A 25,557-nucleotide genomic window follows, 5' to 3' on the forward strand; every position below is an offset into this window, starting at 1 on the left:
GGGCTCTGTGCACGACTCTTCAATTAAGTACACCCACCACTGGAGTGCCAGAGATAGGATACTTGCACGTCACTGGCAACGGCATAGTCATTCGTGGCAGTGTCCTCATCCAGCAGTGACGGCTGTAGGAAACACTGCAGCGTGTTATTTCAAAGTGCAGCCAACTGGATAACACCCGATTCCCAAAACCAATTTTGAATTTTCAGATTTTTGTGTGTTAGAACAATTCATTTCCTCACAACCTTCAACTCCAAATTGCCTCTGTCCCTGGATATGTTTATTATGTTTCCAGATAATTACAGCTGATGTTAGAATGAGAATTTGACCATTTATTTGGCCTATTTAAATATTCAAAATAAAAACTACAGCAACAACAAACTGCAACACTTGTTCTTGTTAACACAGCTGTTCATGTCCTGAACAATCTCCAAAATAAATACGTATTACACTTGGTATATGTGAAGATTGTGCAAAAACACTGAAGTATTTACATAGGTTACTATAAAGAATGCAACCATACTTGTGGTGACTAATTAATCCTTAATACATAGAAAATGTACTATTCCCTGAAAATGATTAACACTGTCATTAGTCATACGTGCATTGTTAATCTACAGTGAAGAGCTTTCTTCAAACAACTGGCTGCTCCTGGCAGACAGGTTGAAACAAAAGGACTTGTTAGGTTCAGGAAATGGGGAGAGTTACAGGAAAGTCCGCAGAACACCATGTGAGTGAAGACTTGCCGTGCAAAATGAGCGATTCCCTTGATCCACAGTTCTGGGCGACTCCCTACTTCCTAAGCCTCACCAGCCCTTTTATTTCATCCCTGTCTGTTTCCCTTCCACCCTTCTGCCAAAAGGAGCCACTAGCTTTGAAAGCTTGCACATCTCCGTAACTTGTGTGCATTTTCTCCTGCCACTGCTTGGTGTCTAAAACAAATGGTACAGCTCAAATGACGTTTTCTTTGCACTGCAGGCCTACCAGATTGCACATGTGCTACTCACTGGGAATAGAATGCCACACTTCCATTTGATTCCAGATTCTGAACACTGCAGAGTTGTGACATCAGAAGTCTGCAAACATTACAGAGTGTCACAAGATAGACTTTGGGAGAAACATATTGGAAAGTTCTGAAGTGAGTCACATCAGGCACCAATTTTCCATCCCTAGCACTGAAAACTTAATTTTGTGCCAATTCACTCCACTACAACAATAAGAAAGTTTAATGTCACTAACTGTAGAAACTGCCAAGACACCAGCATTAGTTTCTTGCTGTAACAGTTTTGAATAGAATTTGCCATTAATGTAAACAATGTGACAAGACAAACTCATAGTGAACCTGAGGGAAACATCTAGTGCAATTTCTGCTACACTGAATAAATTCACCATTTTTTAGAGTTGTTTTAATGAACAGGTACAACAAAAAGGAAAATAAAAACACACACAATCTATGTGAGAAGTTTTATTAAATGCAAATCATACATTAACTGAAGATTTACTGGGTTTAGAGGATACTAAAGAAAAAACACTAAAACAAATATAAATATTTTCTAGTTAGTCGAGATGAGCAAAGTATATATTGAGGTTTTGAAGTTCACTGCAGTCACCTCAATGGCTCAAAATACACAACAAATAGTATATTATTAATATTCCACTGCAGATCAATTGCACATGATGGCGGCAGCAGTACAACATGAAGCACCTCTCCTGACAGCAGCAAATCATGGTGCAAACAATGCCTACAGTAATGTCTTCAGTAATTCTGAAGACAAGAGAAAGCATCGCAAGTGTCCTTCACAATGCAGTAAAGCACTCACACTGTAACAAACTCCTCCAAGAGGCTGAGCAGCTACTGCTCATACATTTGAAACATCAACAATTATTACAATGAACAAAATGCTTGACAAAGTGTAAACACACAAAATACTTAAAAAATATTTTCTTTTTTGTTGAAGTGTGCTGTTCATAAAATACTAATCATTTGAAGTAAACGTACCATAAACTATATACATTCAACTAGAAATGAGTAAATTACGGTTTCTATACAATGCCTGTGTGACAACTTTAAAATATAAACTGCTTTCACCAATTTTGAAATTCACAAAAAATGGCAATTAAAAAACTTGGGCCCTTAAAAGCTTTGACCTAGTGTGTTATGTTTATTACTGGGATAATTTAAAATTCTGAGTTATACACGTATAAAAAAAAACAAGACACTTAGCACAAAAATTACTGAAGCCCTTAATCATCACATTCTTTTTTCTGCAAATTTTTCAATATTCCTCTTCAATTTGGTCATTAGTTAACTGACCATCCACTTCATCTGGGGCTGCAAAGCCTTCCTGAAAAAGCCAACGAAGAATGTTTTAGAATATCCCTCAAAAGAAAATTTATCTACCGCACCAAATCAGTAGTGCATACATTTACAATAATTGATATTTTTGGTGTTCCATAAGAAACCTTTCCCTCTGGAAAAAGTAGACATATCAAGTTGAAATTTACATCATATACTAAGACGTATGGGCACTTTGCAGTGTGAAACAACTAAGCTTTTAAGTCAATGCAACCAAAAGATATACGGCCATTAATGTCACATATTTTGATATCTTGCCAGTGTAGATGTTGGCAACATGCAAAACTCATCTAAATTCTCGATTTTCAGGACAGCTGAGCTATCTATATAGATAGCTAAGTTTGTACGGAACACACTGTGTTTTGGTCCTACTTGCACTTATGTGGATTTTTACTGCTTCAGTCACTTTTCTTAAATTCATAAATTTATGATGTAGTTGAACTTAACCAATTTTACACATCATGGGAATGAGACACGGTGTAAATGGCATTCTAGACATTTAACGTAGCCCTTGAACATGAAGAGGTGCAGAACAGTTGTCAAGAGTGTCAGTAAATGTGCAGATTGTCAAATCCACAAAGCATTTCATGGGAAAATGAGCCCCAGACTTTGAAAAAACGAAACCAACATACAATTCTACTTAATCATCTGTATTTATTGCACCTTTTTTATAAGGAAATATAGAATATTTTTTATTGTCATTAGGATGAAATGAATTTTCAACAGAATGGCACAGAGAACAACTACCGGCATCAAGCTTTCAAAAATTGGAGCAGCACCTCCAAAGCCCTCAAGTGAAACTGTAAAGTACAGTAATGTGACAAACAGCGATTGGCACCATGAGCAATTGATCTCTTCCATGATGAACTAAAACAAGGAACAAATTGGCTTAATAATTGTTTAGAAAATGTGAAAGATATTCCGTTCAGTGTTACAGTGTTGGTTTATTCAAACTAATTAGAGCTATTAATGCAAAATCATTTGTTTATAGTATTAAACTAAGAATGACAATTTGAGGACAAGTATACAAGGACACAAGGACCGTACAAAAAAATTCGGGACTATGTCCACAACGTTTTTCTATGCTTATCTTTTACTTACTGAGCATGGTCTGCTTCAAAATACTCTCATCCACAACTGATATACTGCTCCCAATGCCATTTCCATTTCCAGAAGCAGTCTGCACACTTCTTGGTGGGTTGTGTGAAGTGCTGCCTGCAAATTTTCTTTTATCTTGTCTACTGTTTCAAATCTTCATCCTTTCAATGGGATTGTCCACTTTGGAAATAAAAAGTCTGTAGGGGCCAGATCTGGACAGTACATAAGTTGAGGCACCACAGGGATTTCATTTTTTTGTGCAACAGTCACACACCAACTGGGATGAATGTATGGGTTTTATCATGAAGCAAGAGCCACATTTCAGGCCATTTCCTTCTCACATTTTCTTGCAGGCATTGCTACACATACTGAAAGTACAGTCTGCTCATGTGTCACAAATTTATAATGAACTAATCCTTCAAGTCAAAGAAAAATAGCAGCATGGCTTTGACATTTCACCTGACCAGAAAAGCTTTCTTTCATCTTCGAAAACCTTTCCCAACCCATTGTGAAGCTTGAACCCTGGTCTCAATATCATAACTGTAGATCCATGTCTCATCATCAGATATGATTATCTTAAGGAACATCTTTCTCCTTTGCGTGATCCAAAAGCACTTCACAGACTGCGAGGTGCTTTCCAAGGTGCTGTGTCAGTATTTCATGACATCATCCAACTGAAATGTTACATTCTTCAGCAATCTCTCCCCCAACTGGCACACACAATTCTGCTGACATCCTGGTAGAGTGTTGTCGGTAGATGTTGAAGGACATCCTAAATGAGGCTCATCTAACTTTTGTCTGGGAGTTTTTAAACCATGTGAACCACTCATAACACTAAGTACAGCTTAAGCATTCATCACCATAGGGTTCCTGCATCATTCCGTGTGCCTCTGTACAGGTTTTATTGAGTTTCACACAAAACTTAAGCAGACACTTTTTCCTCCTCCGAAATTCGCAAATTGTTCTACTCAATAGAGCACTGAACAATAACTAGCAGAGATGCAACAATGAAACTTCCATCAGTTACATATGAAACACAGATGTGTGCAGGGATGCCAACTACATTTTACTCCAACACACCACTGGCACGAAATTACAAATGTTCCGGAATGTTTTGAACAGACCTCGTTCAAAACAATGAAGTTACAAGAGATTTCCAGTATTTTGTAACATATTTAGAACTCTTCCATGTTTTGTGGTATTAGAAATAGGAACATGAAAATTTCATGGAAATGTTAACATGAAAAATAAAGTAATGTGAAATAATGGTTTCAGAAAAAACACATTAAATCTGCGATTTTATGAGATATTGCAACAATTGCAATTTTATTGTAATATAGCGCTGTAAATCTGGGGAGAGAAGTGTTCTGATACTGGTATTCGTAGTAGATAGTAATTACTGAATATTCAAACTGCAATTTCACTTCTAATCTTCTCAAGTCCTACATTATCTTGAACTTTTCATTTTCAGTGTAACGTCACTTGATGTGATGATGCAAGCAACAGCGAATGTGGCAAAAAGAAAGCAACAGCGAATGTGGCAAAACGAAAGCAACAGCGAATGTGGGGGGGGGGGGGGGGGGGGGGGGCGGGGCGGGGGGGAAGCTTTTCCTGTTCCTAATTATAAATATAATACACCCTTCTGCAGAAGATAACTTCATAACATTGTTTAGACATTTTGACATGTCCATTTTAGTTGAGGCTGTGAGATGGTAGTGGTGATGTTTCACTGTAGTTTCATAGGGCACTGACAATGGTCAAGTTTTGGGCTTGTACTATCTTATTTACAACACTCCAAGCAATTACCAAATGCTTTAAGTACTCCACTTTGTTTTATACTGTGCGCTGTTAATTTTATTTTCTTACTCTGTAATGAAAGAGAGATTAATCCTGATCCATGACAGGGTTCAACTATGACCCAACTCTAGAAAGAATTAGCAGTCCCAATTCAATCAATATGACCTTGTGTCAGTTCTACTTCCATGGAAGCTATGATCACAGAGACAGGCTGGTGCTAGCCCTGTGAGAGAGCCCCTCCAGCAGTTTGAATTCTATTGTTTATGCTCAATGCTAACTGCTGCATTAAGAATGGAAAGAATAAACATTATCACTCACCATATAGGAGAGGTAGTGCGATGTACCTTTTGCATTTCTTACTTTTATGTTTTCGTTTTCTTTAAAGGCAAAGAGAAAAGGTGAAGCAATAGCCCAGTGTAGAGCCTGTACCTACCGTCATGTATTCTTGGCTTTCAAATGTCAAAATACATAAGATGTTTTACCCTTTCCTCAGTAAGAGGAAGGACTTGCTCTCTGGTAGTGAACAAAGGTAGACGAATGTTATCTTAGAGCATAATAGGAGGTTGGATTCTGTGAATAAGTGAAAGGTCTGTATTTTCTATGTGCATCACAGAAAAGAATATAGTATTATTTTATTAACTGAGAGATTGTATGAGTTGTTATTCCGAGTAGTACAGTAATAAGAAGAATTGTAACCCACCTGTATACTTTGGAAAATTCATGAAGATCCGATTAACGCAACATGGACACTCAAGACTTTGTAGGTGGATAAGGCAATTGGACGTAGCAATATTAATTGGTGCATGCAAAACCAATATACACTGATAAGAATTCATTTGCAGGCATAGCGAAGCTTATTGTGCTTGTCCGCATGCCGAAAAGATAGGTCTCATTAATTCCATATATCTAAAAACATTTTTTTTAATTATGTTATAGGATTGAGTCACAGAGAGGCATAAAGAGATGTGTGAGGAAAGTAATGAGGCTGGAAGTTTTTATTTTTTCAAACAATATTATCCTCTTCAAAATAGTTCCCTTCAGCAGCTATACACTGGCGGAGTTGTTCCTTCTCTCCGGAGCTGTGCTGAAAAGCTTTAACTGGTAGAGTCTTCAACATGTCATTCACATTCTTTTGGAACTCCTCCAGAGTCCCAAATGATGTTTTAAGACATTTTCAATTTTAGGAACAGAAAAAGTCACAAGGGCTCTGATCAGTTCAATACGGAATCTGTTGAAAAACAGGAATGCCTTTCGAGATGAAAAATTCCACGCTAAGAAGTGGCCGTGTGACATGGAGCGGTGTAATGATGTGGCATCCAGATGCCTAAAATGTTTGGTCTCATTTAATTCATTCTTTTTCTAAGCCTTTCAAGGATATCTCTGTAAAACACTTGGTTGGCTGTTGGTCCTGGAGGAACAACCTCACAAGAGCACACACACATTTGCCGTTCTTGTTGGTTTTTGAAGTTTAATGTGTTCCTGTGTGAGGTTCATCTTAAATGTGGTCTCAGCCTTCCAAAAATTAACTGTACCAGTGAAAAACTTGTACTCTTGATAAGGGATATTCCCTGTACACCTGTTTCAACTTTTTAAAGGTCACATTGTGAATTCCCCAAATTTAGCACAAAAATTGATGGCACAAGATTGTTCAATTCTTCTGTTCCATTTTTGTAACACACAACAGAAACATAGCTTCGCTGATTGCACTCTCAAAAATCACAAGATGTCTCTACAGAACAAACTTCAAGCATCTGAAAGGTGTGAACACACAGCTCTATGCAAGTACAACAGCACAGTGTTGCTAGTTTTATTACTTTTCCTACACAGCTAATAAATAAAAGTAATGAAATGATAGGGCATCCTATGAATTTATCTAATCTCCCGGAGATTGTGAGTACATGGTTAAAATGCAGGCACAGCACAGAATTAATGTAGTTCTGTGTGTAAGCTTGCTCTGAGGAACTAACATTTACTGATCTACTACAGCACATATCTTACTTACATACCCACATATCTTACTTACCCACATACCGCTTAACACCTCCAACATATTTTTACCCATTTCAATATATGTATAACAATTTGTTGTGTGTGTGTTTTATTTATTGTGCCTATCTACCGGCACTTTCCCGCTTGGTAAGTCTTGGAATCTGTTTTTAATATATTTTTCCGAAGTGGAAGTTTCTTTCTATTTTATGTATAACAATTGCTTGATTGAAATAGCATCTTTTCTGACTCAATGTGCATCAAGTAGATTGTTTTAGCACACATTTTTGTATGCCCTTTACCCCTCCAGATTGATCAATTAGTGAGGTTAAAAGACTACACAGCTAGGTCACTATCAGCTGCTCTTGCCTTTGATAACCAAGCGTGAAAATTCTTTGAGGGTGTCTATACACTACAAGCAGGCATGTGATAATTCATCTTTCTTCACTGGCCAGAAAAAGGTGAGAGATCTAGCAGCTGGGTTTAATGACCACTGCATATTATCAGTCTATTCCAACTACACTCCTTCCACCAATGCAAGACTATCTCTAGAGTCAGGTGATAGCATGAACATCATTATGTTTCATACCATGTCACTTCAGTAATAAAAAGTCATGCTGACAAAATAAGAAACATACAAACCTCTGTTGCATACAATATATCCAGTATTTTTTGAATTATAGGGTTTTGTTCATTATCATTTTCTTGGCACATTACTTCAATCTCTCTAAGTTTGCCAAAGTAAAAATCTCGCTCCTTCTCCAGACCATCTACTGTCAGTTTCATTTCCATCAACTGAAACAGATAAACGACCTTAATATTACACAAACCTTTGAGGCAACAGCAACAGTACAGTAAATGACCACCACAGAACTAAAATTATTATACATTTCTTTCATTACACTTAACTCATTTTCTTAATCTAATTTTCCAATGCTTTATGCTTTGTCATCTGAGTGAATGCAGAAATTTATATGCAAAAGCTTAAAGAAAATAAAGAATTCAATACTATTAATACCAATTTCTGAAAAATTAGGGTATGAATGAGTAATCCATACACTGAAAGCACTAATTTGCACATTTCAGTTGTTTTTTGCATGTGCTGAGGAAATGTCTTTCTGGGATCCAAAAAGCAATGCTCATCTCCACAGCTGACAGTGTAATACGAGTTGCATGTCACTGTTTGTGGCAGGATAAAGGCTGGGAACCAGGAGTACTGTTGAAGCATTTGCTAAGTCCGAGATTGAAGATATTATTATTTATTGAAAATGGAACGAATTTAGTTTACATTTCAGACAAAGTAGTAGAACACAATCTTTTTCACAAAATGAATGTACAGGAACTGCCAAAACATGTATCGTCTTATACAAACATAAGTGTCTAGGTTAAATGTTTTACGTTGAAATACAGAAAATATTTCCTTTGTTATCTATGGGAAGTGATTATTTTATTTATGAACTGCATGAATGGTCATTTCCAGTACGCCAAGAAGAATCACTTTACCAAATTCATTGACTTTAATGTAACTAAGAAATTTAGTTTGTTGAATTGAAAGACTATTTCAGATGAATAAAAGTTCAAGCTATACCAATGGTAATGTTCACAGGCAACATAGCCGTTTTGCCCAAAATGTCAAGGCTAGGAAGATCTTTTGAAAGAAATCAACACATTTATCAAGTAATACAGATTAAGAATATGCGAAGACAAAGGCAATAGTAGTCGAAAGAAGAGGAACAACTTATAAACTGACCTGAAGTAAGAGTAGTATGATGCAATAACAAGCAAAAAGCTGTAATCCAATTAAAATTACTTTGCGACTGACATTACAAGTAGTGGCGGGTGGATTGGGAGGTGAAGCCAGCCACACTAACAAGGCCCTCCATGTACCTATAAAACTGGCTACACAACAAGCATGAGGCACTCTAAAATGAACAAGACTGGCTGGCAGTTGGCCTCTACCACTCAATTTGCTGAAACATCAATTGCAAAGTAATTTTAGTTGGGGTGTAATTTGGTGGAGAATGGTAGGATGTTGCACAGGTGGATATATAATAGGGATTAGTTAGAACTGAGGACATGATATTACATGTTCAGAGGATAGTTTCTATCTGAGCATTTCATATAATGGAGAGCACTTACATAGACAACAATTCAGTAATGATCCAAACAGCATATAAACAAAGATAGTTAACTGGTTTATACATTTTCTTGTCGAGATATCTTTGTTTATTCATTTCTACGTTAATTAATTTTCATTCCAGAATTTTACAAATCAGATTTTTATTTGTTCATTGTCATTAATGACACGTACTACATCAAGCTAAACAAAAATTAAAATTTTAAACAATATAGAGTGCACCCTAAATGTCACACTAAGCAGATCACACATTTTAAGTGAAATACATGATAGTAAATAAAATAAAGCAGTGTGTCATTTACACTGTGTTAGGGAACAGCATTCATTTACTATAATACAGTATGAAACACACTATGCACAAACCAACATCACATTTGCAACACATTGTTCTTGAAGTTCCTTTGCAGTTTCCTGCACTGCAGTGTCATCTTTTCTCTGTGGCACCATAGCTATCATATGATTTTTTTTTTCATTTTATCTGATGTCACGCAGCACTACTTTTATACAGATTACCTGGGGGACAACCAGGATCTTTAGAGATTATTGCATTGAAACTCTGGTAACATTTCACAATATAGTGCCGAATTTCAATTGTGGCGTGCTCATGTCTGTCTTTCTGAGGGGGGGGGGGGGGGAGAACTTTCTTCTTTGTTCACTCTATGCAACACTATATTTTCATCCATTCGGTCAGTTATTCTCCAATAACATGTGGTCACGGTACAAGTACTCTTCTTGTCTTGAATACCGGCTCACAGAGCTCACTGGATTGATCCCATGGCTGGTCGCAGCAGTTGTTACTACAAAATTATCTAGCCATCTGGTGATAATCATTCCACTTTCCTTCCTGCTTTCTTGATAGAAACCTGCTCTCTCATTCCTTTGGGACATTGTCTTAGAGGGTATAAGTTGACATTATTTAGTCAGACAATTCTCGCAAATAGTGCCAATTGCACCATTACCTCGTTCTTTTAAGTGAACCAACAGTGTTAGTGATGTAAACAGATGTGCAAATAAAACCTGTAGAGTGGATTTTACTTTTATCAATCATTCATTTGAACCAGAGGTGCAGCAATTTTTCCAAATGGTTTCTCATACACTTTGTTCTTTTGTGGATCAGTTCCTTGATCCAATACATGACCTATGTTTGTGTTTAGGCATCATGCTTTGTACCAAATCTAGTGAGTTTACTTTTCTGAAATTAACAAAATACTTTATCATGTTATCATCATCATCCAAATCTTGCTCGGCCCGAAAGCAGAGAGAAAAACCTTTTCTTAACGTATCTGGTAATGGATGAAGCTTCCACATGTTATTGTTTATGTTACTTTGTGTATTATCACATGAGTGAACGAATCTCTCAATTGTTTCAAATCCGTCTTTTCTCATCATGTTTTTCCACATTTCATTTTTCATATCCAATCCTGAATCCCAGTAACATATTCTGCTAGGTATATTTTATTTTGGTATCCGGGGAGTTCTTGGACAAAACTTATTTTGTAGATTCAGTAGTACCGAGTAATTTCATCAGTTCAGAGCAATGAACTAGAGACAAGCTTCTGTATTTATTGCGATAACTCTCAATAATAAAGCAATGTCGGCACTTTACAGATCCTCTCAGAAAGAGGGAAACAATATATTGACTTACTGCCTGATATAACATGTGCAACACACAACTGAAAACTGGATCTGGTACCACAATAATGAACGGGATTTTGTGGCTAACCTATGATATGAATTTCAGTACCTTTAATATAATAATTAAGCAAAAGTTTTAAAAATTGTGAGGCATATTGCTTAAGAAAATATTACTTTTTATTCTAAGACAATCTTATACAGAAAAAGTCTTCAGTAAATGAACAACCAGACACTGTCCTCTTCCTACTTTCTACTTGCAGAAACCCACTTACATATCAACAATATAGCTTCCTAAACAGGGAGACATACAACAGGAGTTGTAAATGCAAGCATTGTTACCAACAAGAGGAGAACAATGGTAGAATATCATGTGATTTATGTCACACTAGGCAGAAATGAGTTAATACTTGTTTATTATTATTATTATTATTATTATTATTATTATTATTATTATTATTGAGGCAACTGACAGTCTAATGCTTAGAATGTTTTACCTTTGTTAATTTCAGAAGGGTATAAATGAGAAGAATGATGGTTATATCTATCTCAGTATTCCATTTTTAATATTACATTAAATACAGTCAATGTGATTAATAAAAATCACAATACTGGTACATTGTAATAATGTATTTCTGATTAAAATACTTTTTAAATACCTGTGTACTCAGCTCCTCAATTCGACTGTTATCTTGTTTTTGATTTGGTACTTGTGATGCAGACTGCCTGTTTGGTGCTGGCCTAGGCTGTACTCTTGTTGCTGTACAAAGAAACCAAGAAAAAATGTTTCTGATATAAACTGGACACTGTAGTATTTCACTGTGAGCTAATCAAATTACAAACAAAAGCCATGCATACTAAAAATACACTAAGCATTTGCAAATGCAAAGAGCAGGAGTGAATTTTTAGAATCAAGTATAAACATTTACCTACAATCCATGCAAGTTACACACTGAAAGTAAACATGCTTATGAATACCCAGTTTAAGTCGCCCACTGGAGTGGTTTGGACAGTATGGACAAGACTTTGCTAAACCACCCTGTTCTCCACAGAAGCAGGTTCATACAGAGCTGAGAATATTGGTTGTCTATGTCTTTGCATCTGATGGTGGGATATAGCTTCTTACTGCTCTCATGCAACTATGTTTAACAGGGACAGATCGTAGAATCAAGCTGATCATTAAAATATCTTACCACAATGAAAACGGTGAGATGTGTGCAGTGCATGGATAAACAATGCTGTGTTGAAAGACACTACCAGCACTCTAATACTTGAAACTTAAGAATTTACTAAGACCTTTTCATGTAGCAGTTTTTTGTTCCAACCAGATCAGTCCTACTAGATACTTCTTTTTGACAAATGTTAAATACAAACACATCTGAGAAGAATAATTAGTATATTACCATCAGTATTGACATTCTTTTGATGGATGTGATAATATTTACTATTAGCACACAAAGTAAAGCTAGCATCAATCCGAAGGTTGATTGGCTCATCAGTGCTTTAGTAAGCACTGTATTTGAGCTGCTATGCCTTTACACATCTCTAACTTGGGAACTGTTAATCTTTTGTTAAAAGTGGAATTTGAACCACTCTTATTTATTATCGCATACAAAAAGGAGTGCCAGGGTCAGACTAAATCCATACTGGTTTGCATAAAATACATCTACATTTATACTCCACAAGCCACCCAACGGTGTGTGTCAGAGGGACTTGACATTGCTTTGTAGACCTTGTACTGAATGAGATCCCTCATTCCGAAATTTAGCTAAGGACAGATGTAACTAATGTAAGTTACTTAATTATGAAGACATCGCTGGAAAAAAAAATAGCAGCAATCATCATCATAGACTGATTATGCCTTTCAGCGTTCAGTCTGGAGCATAGCCTCCCTTATAAAATTCCTCCATGATCCCCTATTCAGTGCTAACATTGGTGCTCTTCTGATGTTAAACCTATTACTTCAAAATCATTCTTAACCAAATCCAGGTACCTTCTCCTTGGTCTGCCCCGACTACTCCTACCCTCTACTGCTGAACCCATGAGTCTCTTGTGTAACCTTGCTTCCCATGCGTGTAACATGACCCCACCATCTAAGCCTGTTCGCCCTGACTGCTACATCTATAGAGTTAATTCCCAGTTTTCCTTTGATTTCCTCATTGTGGACACCCTCCTGTCATTGTTCCCATCTACTAGTACCTGCAATCATCCTAGCTACTTTCATATCCGTAACCTCAACCTTGTTGATAAGGTAACCTGAATCCACCCAGCTTTCACTCCCATACAACAAAGTTGGTAGAAAGATTGAACGGTGTACAGATAACTTACTCTTGGTACTGACTTCCTTCTTGCAGAAGAGAGTAGATCATAGCTGAGCGCTCTCTGCATTAGCTTTGCTACACCTCGCTTCCAGTTCTTTCACTATGTTGCCATCCTGTGAGAATATGCATCCTAAGTACTTGAAACTGTCCACCTGTTCTAACTTTGTTCCTCCTATTTGGCACTCAATCCATTTATATTTCTTTCTCACTGACATTTCTTTCATTTTGGAGATGCTAATCTTCATGCCATAGTCCTTACATTTCTGATCTAGCTCTGAAATATTACTTTGCAAACTTTCAATCGAATCTGCCATCATCGGCATATGCAAGACTCTTTATTTTGTGTTCACATATTTTAATCTCGGACAGCCAGTGTATTGTTTTCAGCATATGATCCATAAATAATATGAACAACAGTGGAGACAGGTTGCAGCATTGTCTTACCCCTGAAACTACTCTGAACCATGAACTCAATTTACCGTCAACTCTAACTGCTTCCTGACTATCCATGTAAAGACCTTAAATTGTTGCAAAAGTTTGCCTCCTATTCCATAATCTCATAGAACAGACAATAACTTCATCCTAGGAACCCGGTCATATGCCTTTTCTAGATCTATAAAGCATAGATACAGTTCCCTGTTCCACTCATAACACTTCTCCATTATTTGCTGTAAGCTAAAGATCTGGTCCTGACAACCTCTAAGAGGCCTAAACCCACACTGCTTTTCATCCAATTGGTCCTCAACTAATACTCGCACTTTCCTTTCAACAATACCTGAGAAGATTTTACCCACAACGTTGATTAAAGAGATACCTCTGTAGTTGTTACAATCTTTTCTGTTTCCATGTTTAAAGATTGGTGCAATTACTGCTTTTGTCCAGTCTGATGGAACCTGTCCCGACTCCCAGGCCATTTCAATTATCCTGTGTAGCCATTTAAGACCTGACATTCCACTGTATTTGATGAGTTCCGACTTAATTTCATCCACGCCACCCACTTTATTGCACTGCAATCTATTGACCATTTTCTCCACTTCCTCAAATGTGATCATATTTCCATCATCATACCTATCCCCTTCTACCTAAAAATCTGAAACATTACCGATCACATTTTCACTTACGTCGAGCATCTCTTCAAAATATTCCCTCCATCTGCCCAAGGCATCCACAGGATTCACCAGCAGTTTTCCTGACCTGTCCAAAATGCTTGTCATTTCCTTCTTACCTCCTTTTTGAAGACTGCTAATTATACTCCAGAATGGTTTTCCAGCAGCTTGACCCATAGTCTCCAACCTGTTTTTAAAGTCTTCAAGATTTCTTCTTGGATGCTGCAATTATCTGTTTGGCTTTGTTTCTTTCTTCAACATAACTTTCTCTGTCTACCTGAGTTCTAGTATGTAGCCATTTTTGATACATCTTTTTTTCTTTTACAGGCTGCCTTGACTGTGTCATTCCACCAAGCTGTTTGCTTCATCCTACTTTTACACACTACTGTTCAAAGACATTCTTTAGCCACTTGTAGTACTGTGTCCCTGTACCTTGTCCATTCCTTTTCCAATGACTAATTGACTACATTCAACTAACTGGTACCTTTCTGAGATCGCTGTTATGTACTTGTGCCTGATTTTCTTATCCTGAAGTTTCTCCACTCTTTTCCTCTTACATATGGACCTGACCACCTGCACTTTTGGCCCCACAATCCCAGTTTCACTGCAGATTAGATAATGATCAGTGTCATCAAAGAATCCCCTGAATACACGTGTGTCCCTCACAGCCTTCCTGAATTCCTGATCTGTTGTTATATAGTCAGTGACAGATCTGGTTCCCCTGCCTTCCCAAGTATACCGGTGAATGTTTAAAAAAGGAGTTTGTGATTACTAAGCCCATACTGGCACAGAAATCCAAGAGTTGTATCCCATTCCTGTTTGCCTCCATATCGTCTCCAAATTTACCCATAACCTTTTCATACCCTTCTGTTCGATTTCCAATCCTGGCATTAAAATCACCCATGAGCAGAACACTGTCCTTGTCCTTTACTCTAACAACTACATCATCACTGAGTGCCTCATAAAAACTATCCATCTTATCTTGATCTGTCCCTTCACAATGCAAATATACTGACAATCCTAATTTTCTGGCTAGACACTGTCTAATCTATCCACATCAGTTGTTTGTTTATATACCTTATTGTAACTATGCTGGGTTCCATTTCTTTCATGATGTAAAGCCCTACACCCCATTGTGCTATTCCTGCTTTGACTCCTGCCTCTTCTTTCTCACCCCTTACCCAAATGTCACTAACAGCTAAAACATCCAGCCCCATCTTACTTGCAGCCTCTGCCAGCTCTACCTTCTTCCCAGAGTAGCCCCCATTGATATTAATGGCTCCCCATCTCATTACCATTTGTTTGCCAAGTCGTATCTTAGGAGTCCCTGGTTTGTCAGTTACAGGTGGGACTCCGTCACCTCCAAGGGTCCGAGGCATTTTGCTCTGATAGTTGCCAGCATCATATTTAAAGTATCGGGGAAGCAGGTTGCTAGCCTTACTTGCCCCGAGTTCCATTGGGTTTTACCCTAACAGCTGAGGGACTAACCGGTGGATTTGGTAGTCTTTGCCGTATGAGCACAAAGGCGACCACGACTCAGAATATGTCCAAGATGCCCAGCCTTATTCCAAAGTAACTGGTATCCCGACTGTCGGGACCACTTACTTGGCCACTCTTATGTTGCCCGTGGTTCATGAACTAGGACATGACTACAGAAACCCACACCATGAACCACCATCAGCACTCTTGGGAATAAATTATAACAATCTAGACCACAAAGCACATTTATTAGAAATGTGATCAGTTTCGATTATTACATGGTCATATTCAGATCTGCAGCCACAGTGATGGACAATGGCTGTGTATGTGGAGCAGGAACCACTGAATTATGGTAGTCAACTGCATTCAGCTGCTGCTGCTGCTGCTACTCTATTGTTCATCAGTGTGACTGTAGGTCTGAAGATGATCACTCAATGATCAAAACAGGTCACCTTTTAATAAAAATGCCTTGCAATCTAGACTTAATTTATTACAGATAATATAGATTAAGTGCTCAGAAGAGAATACTGATGTGGACTTTCTGTGTGACCAGACCTGCATCTTATGATCAAATGATTATCCTTATCTTTGTCACACTGAAGAAAAACACAATGTAAAATCTGTAACTATCAACATAGGAGGAACGGGCCCATGTAAAATACACACACTTTAGAACTATCTAAATCAAAAACTTCAGACTGTGCCCAGAGTTTAATGAAATTCCAAAAAAATGCAAAACATCAAACATTAACAACATAAGAACAGCCATGCAAATGTAGTGGCCAAATAGGATTAAAATATTCAGTAATAACTCTAAAATAACTGATCTCCTCCTCCCCCCCCCCCCCCCCCCCCCCCAAATATGTGAGTAGTGCCTTTGTCTGTCTTGATCTCCAAGCAGAAAAATATTCCCTCCCAAGAATACAATATTGTTTATTTCAGAGGCAGTATCCCACCATCATACAAGCTCTCCAACATGTCAGGTGAGTTTAAAAAAGATTTATCATCATATCGAGCTCAGTAAATGTACTACTGACTTTCAACACTCTGGTAATAAGAGAGAACAACAAAGTTCATTTGATGAATACAATTAACAGTGGGTTTCCACCAGATTGGTATGGAATTGTGATGAACTTTATCCGGATACCAGCACAAAGCCAGCCAACAAAACATTGCAGACCACCTCGCAAGAAGGACATAGCTCTGAACAGGCAGTTATTTCCAATTTCAACATTTATAACAATTTCACTGTACTATAAGTGAGATCATATGCTACAAGGAAATAAGAATGGGAATATGCACCAATACTGTAATCTTCAACTAGCTCCCCACGATCACAGTATTTGAGAGGACTGACAGTAGGTGTTAAGTAACATTCATCCTAAGGATGTGCTTCCATCCCGGAAACTTTGAAATCATTATTTCAGACTCCTCAAACTTGTTCCTGGGACCCAATATTAGAAAGTGATTTAAATAGCTTTTTCATGTTGATAGTATCATGAGCAGCAAGTAATTCTGTTTATGTACCAACCAAAATTTAAACACCAAATTTCAACTAACATCATAACTATTCTAAAAACAGGAAATACAATGACACACAGAATTAACTTTTTCTTGAGACGGTAGTCTGCACAAAAACTTTCTATACCCACAAAGTGATTCTGTACCTTAGCATGGACTATGTCAGGCAACAATGCTATATTTTATACACTTAACCTTCCAAAAACCAATTTAGTTTTTATGAGGCACTCAGTGATGTAGTTGTTAGAGTAAAGGACAAGGACAGTGTTCTGCTCATGGGTGATTTTAATGCCAGGATTGGAAATCGAACAGAAGGGTATGAAAAGGTTATGGGTAAATTTGGAGACGATATGGAGGCCAACAGGAATGAGAAACAACACTTGGATTTCTGTGCCAGTATGGGCTTAGTAATCACAAACTCCTTTTTTTAAGCATAAGAACATTCACCAGTATACTTGGGAAGGCAGGGGAACCAGATCTGTCATTGACTATATAATAACAGATCAGGAATTCAGGAAGGCTGTGAGGGACACACTTGTATTCAGGGGATTCTTTGATGACACTGATCATTTAATCTGCAGTGAAACTGGGATTGTGAGGCCAAAAGTGCAGGAGGTCAGTTCCATATGTAGGAGGATAAGAATGGAGAAACTTCAGGATAAGGAACTCAGGCGCAAGTACGTAACAGCGATCTCAGAAAGGTACCAGTTAGTTGAATGTAGTCAATTAGTCATTGGAAAAGGAATGGACAAGGTACAGGGACACAGTACTACAAGTGGCTAAAGAATGTCTTGGAACAGTAGTGTGTAAAAGTAGGATAAAGCAAACAGCTTGGTAGAATGACACAGTCAAGGCAGCCTGTAAAAGAAAAAAGGTGTATCAAAAATGGCTACATACTAGAACTCAGGTAGACAGAGAAAGTTATGTTGAAGAAAGAAACAAAGCCAAACAGATAATTGCAGCATCCAAGAAGAAATCTTGAAGACTTTAAAAACAGGTTGGAGACTATGGGTCAAGCTGCTGGAAAACCATTCTGGAGTATAATTATCACTTTAGAACATTCTACTGTTTACTTTCCCAACCACCACTGAAACAGAATTTTATTTTTTGCCTGGCACCATGAATTTATATATTATCTGCTACTATGGCCCTGTAAGTATTTGAAAAATGCAACATGGGCATCTGACTGATCTAAAAGTTGATATTATTTAATGCCTGGAAAAAAAGTGCACTAGAAAAAAAAAAAAAAGGATCATGTGTACAAAATTTTAAGGACCAATTTGCTCATTCTCCAAAAATTACAAACCACCGACATGTCACACAAAGTTCAAAGGATATACCATAATCCAAAATGATTCAGTCTATTAGCTACTCTGTTTTAACAATTTAGTCTTCATAATATTAAATGCTTAAGATCATATTCAATACATCATTAACACTGTATATTCAGGGTGAGAATTACGTACCACTGTTTTGGTCCACTTTATTTTCCTCTGCTCCTACAGTATATTATTTCTAAGTATCTTACAAACAAACAAGGAAATGTTCTGGGGGACACTGCTGAACATACATTCCAATGGAGTTACTCTAATATTTACCAACTTTAGTTGCTGTGCGTGTTGAAGGTGCGACTGCAGCCACCTGAACCTGAGGAGCCTTTTTCGTTGTTGACACACCTATACCCCGTGGAGCATTACTACCTCCACTGCCCATAGCTTCACCTCCCCTGGCACTAAAGGCATCATATTCTTGCCCCGCATAATTTGCATCAAAAAACTTTTTAAACCACTGAAGAAACTCAAAATTATCTTGAAAACGGCCCTTAATAAGTTTATCAATAGGAACAATCTGTAAAAAGAAAGAAAAAAGTTCTGTGGAACTAAAAGCACACAACTAAACCACAAGCACATTTCAAAAACAATATAAATAAAAGTACCTCTGAACTTAAAAGGTAGCATAAGGGGAAAAATAAAAAACAGAAGTTCGAAACCAATGCTGTATACTATGTATGAAACAAATATTTTCAAAATTCTTATAATATCGCGTCGAAAAAATAATCGTGAGGGGTTCAGAATTAAAATTGTAGAGCACATTTTTTATTCATTTTGTTGTACTGACCTTTTTTTTAACACACACACACACACACACACACACACACACACACACACACACACACACACACACACACACACACACAGAGACAGAGACAGACAGAGAGAGAGAGAGAGATGGTAAATCATTGAATGCATTAATCTGTTACTCTTTATAACTTTTCCACTTCAAAAGCTACATGGCACAGACTACATATAAAACCATCAGCAACATTCAACAAACTCAACTAACAAGGTACAATTACAATAATTCTTTTTGTAGCAGGGAAGATTACGAGAGAGAGAGAGAGAGAACAGTACCCATAAAAGATAATGAATATACGATATGCTGTTAAAATGTACCTATGGTGTCTTTTACTATAGGCTCATTGCCCCAAACTCAACACAACTTTGCTTAACTTCATAACATTGTCTTCAAGAAATTAAATTCAGTCTTTCAAAGAAATTCAATACATGGTCATATAACAAAATATATCCGACTGAATAAAAACATAATTTACTTTCTCACAGATTTGTTATATGGAATTTTGAAAATTTGTAAACAATGAAATGGTACAAACAATTCTTAAGTGATCTATACTTAAACTGAAATATACTAGCAAATTAAAGCTGTGTGCTGGACAGGGATTCAAATCTGAAAACTTCGAGTTTGGAAGGTAGGAGATTAGAACTGGCAGAAGTAAAGCTGTGTGGACAGGTTGCAAGCCTTGCTAGGGTAACTTGGTTGAGCACTTGCCTGCAAAAGGCATAGGTCCCAGGCTCAAGTCCTGGTCTAGCACTGTTTTAATTTGCCAGGAAGTTTCGTATCAGCTACAGCATGAAAATTCATCCTGGGTACATTTAAATTACTTAGTTTGAGTGTAAAATAGACACAGACTGACACAATTTCTTTCAGTTATTAACAAAAAATATAATCAATTTACGTTTTCCAACTACTGTATTTCTTGTCTCAGTTATGAACAAATGTCTGTAGGTATGTATGTTGTGTCAGAATACAGTACTTTTCATGATTGGAACTGTTCCAAGGCATTCAGATTGACTTGCACTCACGACACAATGCCTGCCTAAAGTAAATGAAGTCATAACAGATAACCTTAGAGGTTTTTGAATTAGTGATACAGCCCAACAGGACCATTCCACTTAACATCCAATACAATGAATTTCAACACCACATTAACCTCACAGTTTGCCTCCTTCCTTCAAATAATATGTTGATTTTTGTGAAATATATTATCCAAGGAAGGTAAATTCTTTTGTTTTATCTTAATGCAGTCTACCCTTCTGTAAACTTTTCACAAAAAAAGGGAAACTGATCATAGTCTAATCTGAATTCTTGTACAACATTATTCTAAACTAACAACAACATTTCGGTTTCTCAATTTATACTAAGGGCACAAGAAGAGCCACTATTTGAATACGTATCTTCGATTTCTAGACCTGCTCCAAGCTGTACAGTATCTTTTCTGAATACGGGACAAATTGGGTCCCAGCAATTATAAGGCAGCGATCAAAAACTTTCATTTGAAGGCCGTACAATCAGAATGTGAATGCCAACCAGGTAAAATCACCATGAGCACTGAGGCAATCATCCCAGCGATGCACCATGTTGAAGATACCCTTATGGTAAAAAATGGTACCCTGCTGCACATCCTTGTCCAACAGGAATCTCTGACCTTTGACACCTCTGTTAAGGGCCTGAAGGTGTGATAATTGCATGGGGACAATTCAGGGCTATAAGGTGGATGCCTTAGTATCTCTCACAGGATTTTACCTCCCTGATCAATGTCACACCATTCCACAACAAGTGATTGTTGATAGACATGCTGCCCCATACACACTCTTTATTGTTTGATTGATATCTACCAGTGGTTGTTGTTTGATAGCCAAGAAAAGTGACAGCATGCTGGTCCCAATTGGACTCATTTGATAACATCGCCATAGTACACGCTGCCACATTTATCACATGAATGTCAGACACTAATGAAAGATTAAAAGGGGGATGTAATGGGTATTGGTCCAAAAAGTCTATTTTCAAAAATATTTTTTACTTGATCTACACCGTTTAATCTATGTAGTGTGTGAATTTTATCACGATAGCAGCTTTAGAAATGCCTTTAATTTGTTAAACTAATTAACTCTGGACTGGCGGCCACTCCCACCTTTTCAGACATTTGGGAAACTGCTTGTTTCAGTGGAATTTTTGCCAGTGTGGAGTTTATTTTCTTTTGATATCTTTGGCTGATACCTATTTCTTGCATGTGGTTTATTTACACTTTGACAATACTAACACATATTAGTAGCTGAAAGACTGAATTCACAAACTTCACCTGGAAGTCAAGATTTATGTATAATGGGTGGTGGAAAACTGTGTTTAGGAAACGGAGTTTTCATGGAAATCTGTTAAAAAAAAGAGGAAGCAGCTCAAAATGAAGAACATAAGCTCTCAGCTTCAGCATCTAAACTTGGGATAGGAGAATTATACAGGTGCATGAATGATGATGATATGGATTCCACTGGATTCAGATTTATTGATTTAGAGCTTCTCTGCCAGGCTATAAAGTTTTCGTGTTCATGTGTTAGCTGTAAAAACACGAAATGTACGCTTATTGTTTAAGAAACAAAATAGCTTGTGTGGGAATAGCTTGTGGTTTTAAATTTATTTATAATTCATATGGCTATGAATTTTCATTTTCCTCCCCCAAAAAAACAGACAATGGCACCTATGAAAGCAATTTTAGGTCATCATATGCTCTAAGATGCCTTGGACAGGGCAAGGAAGAAGGTAGGTTATTTATTGTGTGGTTTTCTAAACATGCCTCTACCTTGTGCAAGGTCTGACAAAATAAATGTCTCATGCTGTATGTGATACTGCCTAAGTTTCAATGAAGACATCATTGCAGGAACTGGTAGAAATTAATCAAAAAGAAATAGATCCTGGAGTAGATATCCATGTCAGTGAATCTCCTACAAATGTTACTGACCTTTGTGTGTCTGTAGATGGGACCTTGATGAAAAGTCGTCACATGTCTGTACTGTTATTGACTCAGGTAAAGTTTTAGATGTAGAAATTATGTCTAAAAACCGCCACCAGTGTGCAACAAGGAAAATGTCCAACTATGAAGACAGTGAGGAACTGTGGCAAGAAAAGCATCCAGTAGCATGCTCTAAAAATTATAGTGGCTCAAGTGGGGGCTGCTGCAGTTGTGAGGATGTTCTCCAGATCTGAGGATCAGTATGGTGTTAGATATACTAAATATCTTTATGATGAGGACTCCTCTTCGTTCAAAGATGTAATAGATAAAAAAATCCGTAAAACATGACAATAGAGAAGTTGGAATGTGTTGGCCACATTCAAAAGAGGCTTCGTGAAAGGCTTCGACACTGAAAGAGAAGAAAGGTAAAGTACTTGAGGGATGGAAAACCACTAGGAGGAAAAGGCAGGCTTACTTTGAAAGAAATTTGTTCTCTTCAGTTGTTTTATGGGTGAGCTATTGGAAGGGGGGGAATGAATTAATAGGCAATGAGGTATGCTGTGTGGGCAACTTTTTCCCCACAACAATCTGTGTCCGAAACATGATTGGTGTAACCAACACTAGAGGATGACACCTATTTCACATAAAACACTCACACTGTTATGAATGCAATGAAGCCCACATTCCGGTTTCTTGCAAACCGTGATTTATTGAGGAAGTGTCTTCACGGAAAGACACAAAATGCAAATGACAGCATCAATATTTTAATTCATATGAAATGCTCAAAAAAAAAATAAAAAAATAAAAATATATTATGTGGACTTTGAGCACTCAAAATAGGTGTCTATGATGCAGTTTTATTTTAACAATAGTGGAAATAATGACAGAATTGAAGTGCTAAAGCGAGTTGGTATACAGCCTGGTGTGTTTACAACAAAAGCATTTTCCAACACTGACAAAAGCAGGGTCAAGAAAGCTAACAGATCAGTGTCTTACTCGCAAATACAGGCCAGGCACATTCGGAGGTGAGAAGGGGAGAAAAGATGGAGAAAGAGAAGAGAAACCTGGTGGATGAGGAGTATCAGTACGGAGGATTTTATAATTGAGGTAACATTATTACTTGAAGTATGAGAATAAAATCTTTGAACCTCATTTTCTCTGTTCTACATTTTTTACGTTATTAGAAGCCTTTTTTTCAAGACGTATGTGCACTAATGCTACGAAATTTTCAGGAGCTGTTTGCAATATGTTGCTGTCTCCCTGGAACTAAAAAATACCAGACCCTGCATTTACATTCAGATGATTGTATGTAGGGGGAAAAAGTTCATTTTGGATGTGCAAAATTAAAAACTCTGTTCATGATACAATTTATACCATAAATTAATAACTGTAGTTAAGTGGTCTTAAAACCTTCTCAGAACACTACAATAAAATTCTCTCATTAATTGCATGACTAGAATTTGAGTTATGGCTTCTTATAAAAAGACAAAAATTAAAAATTTAAATTTCTGGCAAAACATTAATCCTGCATATTTTATTATATTTCTTCATTAAAACACAGCTCTTTTGCTTTATACACTATTCACTATGTCATGTGCTGCAGCAATGGTCTCAAAAGGAAACTATGATCGCCCCATATAATGTAGGATAACTAATTTTTTATCTTTTAAGACCCACACTCTTGGCTTAACAACTCATCTTTTTGTCACACAATATGCAACATATTCCTCCATTGTAGCAACGTGCATTTATTTTCACACGGTCAAAGCAACAACGTTCCATCTAGAAAACAGTTCTACGAAGTTGATATGCTTGATAAAACTGACAAATCTAAAATCTCAGTGGCAGCTACTGGTGACTTTTCTATTTGTCAACCTGAATAGCATGATTTCTTTACAGCACTTCAAAGTTCTGCAAGACGTGCAATTAATTATTAAGGAGTGGAATACGAGACAGTGGCTCAAATACTATCATAGAAGTTTAGAATCTGGAAAGTGTACAGATACTAAACTCTGGCAATTACAGCACTGGTGAACTCACCATGGCAAAATTTATGATCGTAACATAAGGTTTTAGAAACACAATTTTGATCATTATATGGTGGCGATTGCTGTCCTTGTCAAGAAAAATTACACCACGAAATGATTAACACGGTACAGCACAGCTTTCTCTGAAGTAGTTCCCTACTGGCTTCACACACAACCAGGTATCCAACAGCATGAAATATCTGCTGCCTGCTGCAGTATTTTGAGAATGATTTCACTACTATTAAGGACTGCAATATCTGATAAGTAAAGGTTTTGTACAGATTACAAACCCCCAAGAGATGTCTATGAAGACTACATTTCATATTACCTATATAAAAGCCTTAAAGCCAGAAAGGGAGTCTTTATCCTTTGCAACTCCAAATAAAACTTTTGCTACTATATTCCACAAAATTTAAAAAGCCTTTAGGTCTCTATAATGAGGAGTTTTATTCAAACTCAAAATTGAAAAATTTATCTTTGCCTCACCTAAATGCAGAGTGTGCAGTACCAACAAATGTTAACAGCAAAACTACTTTGAACAGGATGTTTAGATCCTCTGTACCCTTACTAGAATGTTTCCAGGTGAATGTATAAACAACTGAACATTTTGGATGGAGCAGATGTAACTATTCACTGTTAGCTAATTTGTTGAGCAGTCAACAAGCAAATGAACAAAAATGAAATTGTTGGTTCGTTTGAAGGAGGAGGGGGAAGGACCCAAACTGCAAGGTTGGTTGGCTTAAAAGAGGGGGAAAGCGACCAAACTACGAGGTCATCAGTCCCTTGTTCCTACTAAAATGATGCCGCAAGTGTGAGAATAAAATAGACGAGACATATAATACGAAACGGGAAGAAAGAAAAGACCACAAGAACAAAGGAAAGGCAACAAAAACTAAAAGAAACGAAGGAGAACAAGAAAACAACAAAGATGCTAGAAACAGAAGAGAGTAAAACAAGAAAGCAGATTACAGTGGCTGGCCAACCACAAAAATAACGCATTAAAACTTTCATCCTAAA

General features: G+C 37.2%; 1 protein-coding gene across 5 annotated transcripts in view; it reads right to left on the reverse strand.

Annotated features, from left to right (window-relative positions):
* Positions 1 to 1,447: 1,447 nt before the first annotated feature.
* The window catches only part of LOC126271961 (microtubule-associated protein RP/EB family member 1), a 63,602-nt gene continuing 39,492 nt past the window's right edge, over positions 1,448 to 25,557 (reverse strand). For 3 of the 5 annotated variants that reach the window (XM_049974416.1, XM_049974414.1, XM_049974415.1), the window contains exons 4-7: positions 19,029 to 19,278; positions 11,663 to 11,763; positions 7,877 to 8,029; positions 1,448 to 2,342 (exon numbers count right to left, since the gene is read on the reverse strand). In XM_049974416.1, the coding sequence (XP_049830373.1) occupies positions 2,274 to 2,342; positions 7,877 to 8,029; positions 11,663 to 11,763; positions 19,029 to 19,278 (573 nt within the window). In that variant the 3' untranslated portion in view covers positions 1,448 to 2,273. The remainder of the gene's footprint in view (positions 2,343 to 7,876; positions 8,030 to 11,662; positions 11,764 to 19,028; positions 19,279 to 25,557) is intronic. The other 2 variants (XM_049974412.1, XM_049974413.1) reach the window with 1 other exon arrangement.

This window comes from Schistocerca gregaria, chromosome 5 (genome assembly GCF_023897955.1).
Source record: "Schistocerca gregaria isolate iqSchGreg1 chromosome 5, iqSchGreg1.2, whole genome shotgun sequence".
NCBI classification, from domain to species: domain Eukaryota; kingdom Metazoa; phylum Arthropoda; class Insecta; order Orthoptera; family Acrididae; genus Schistocerca; species Schistocerca gregaria.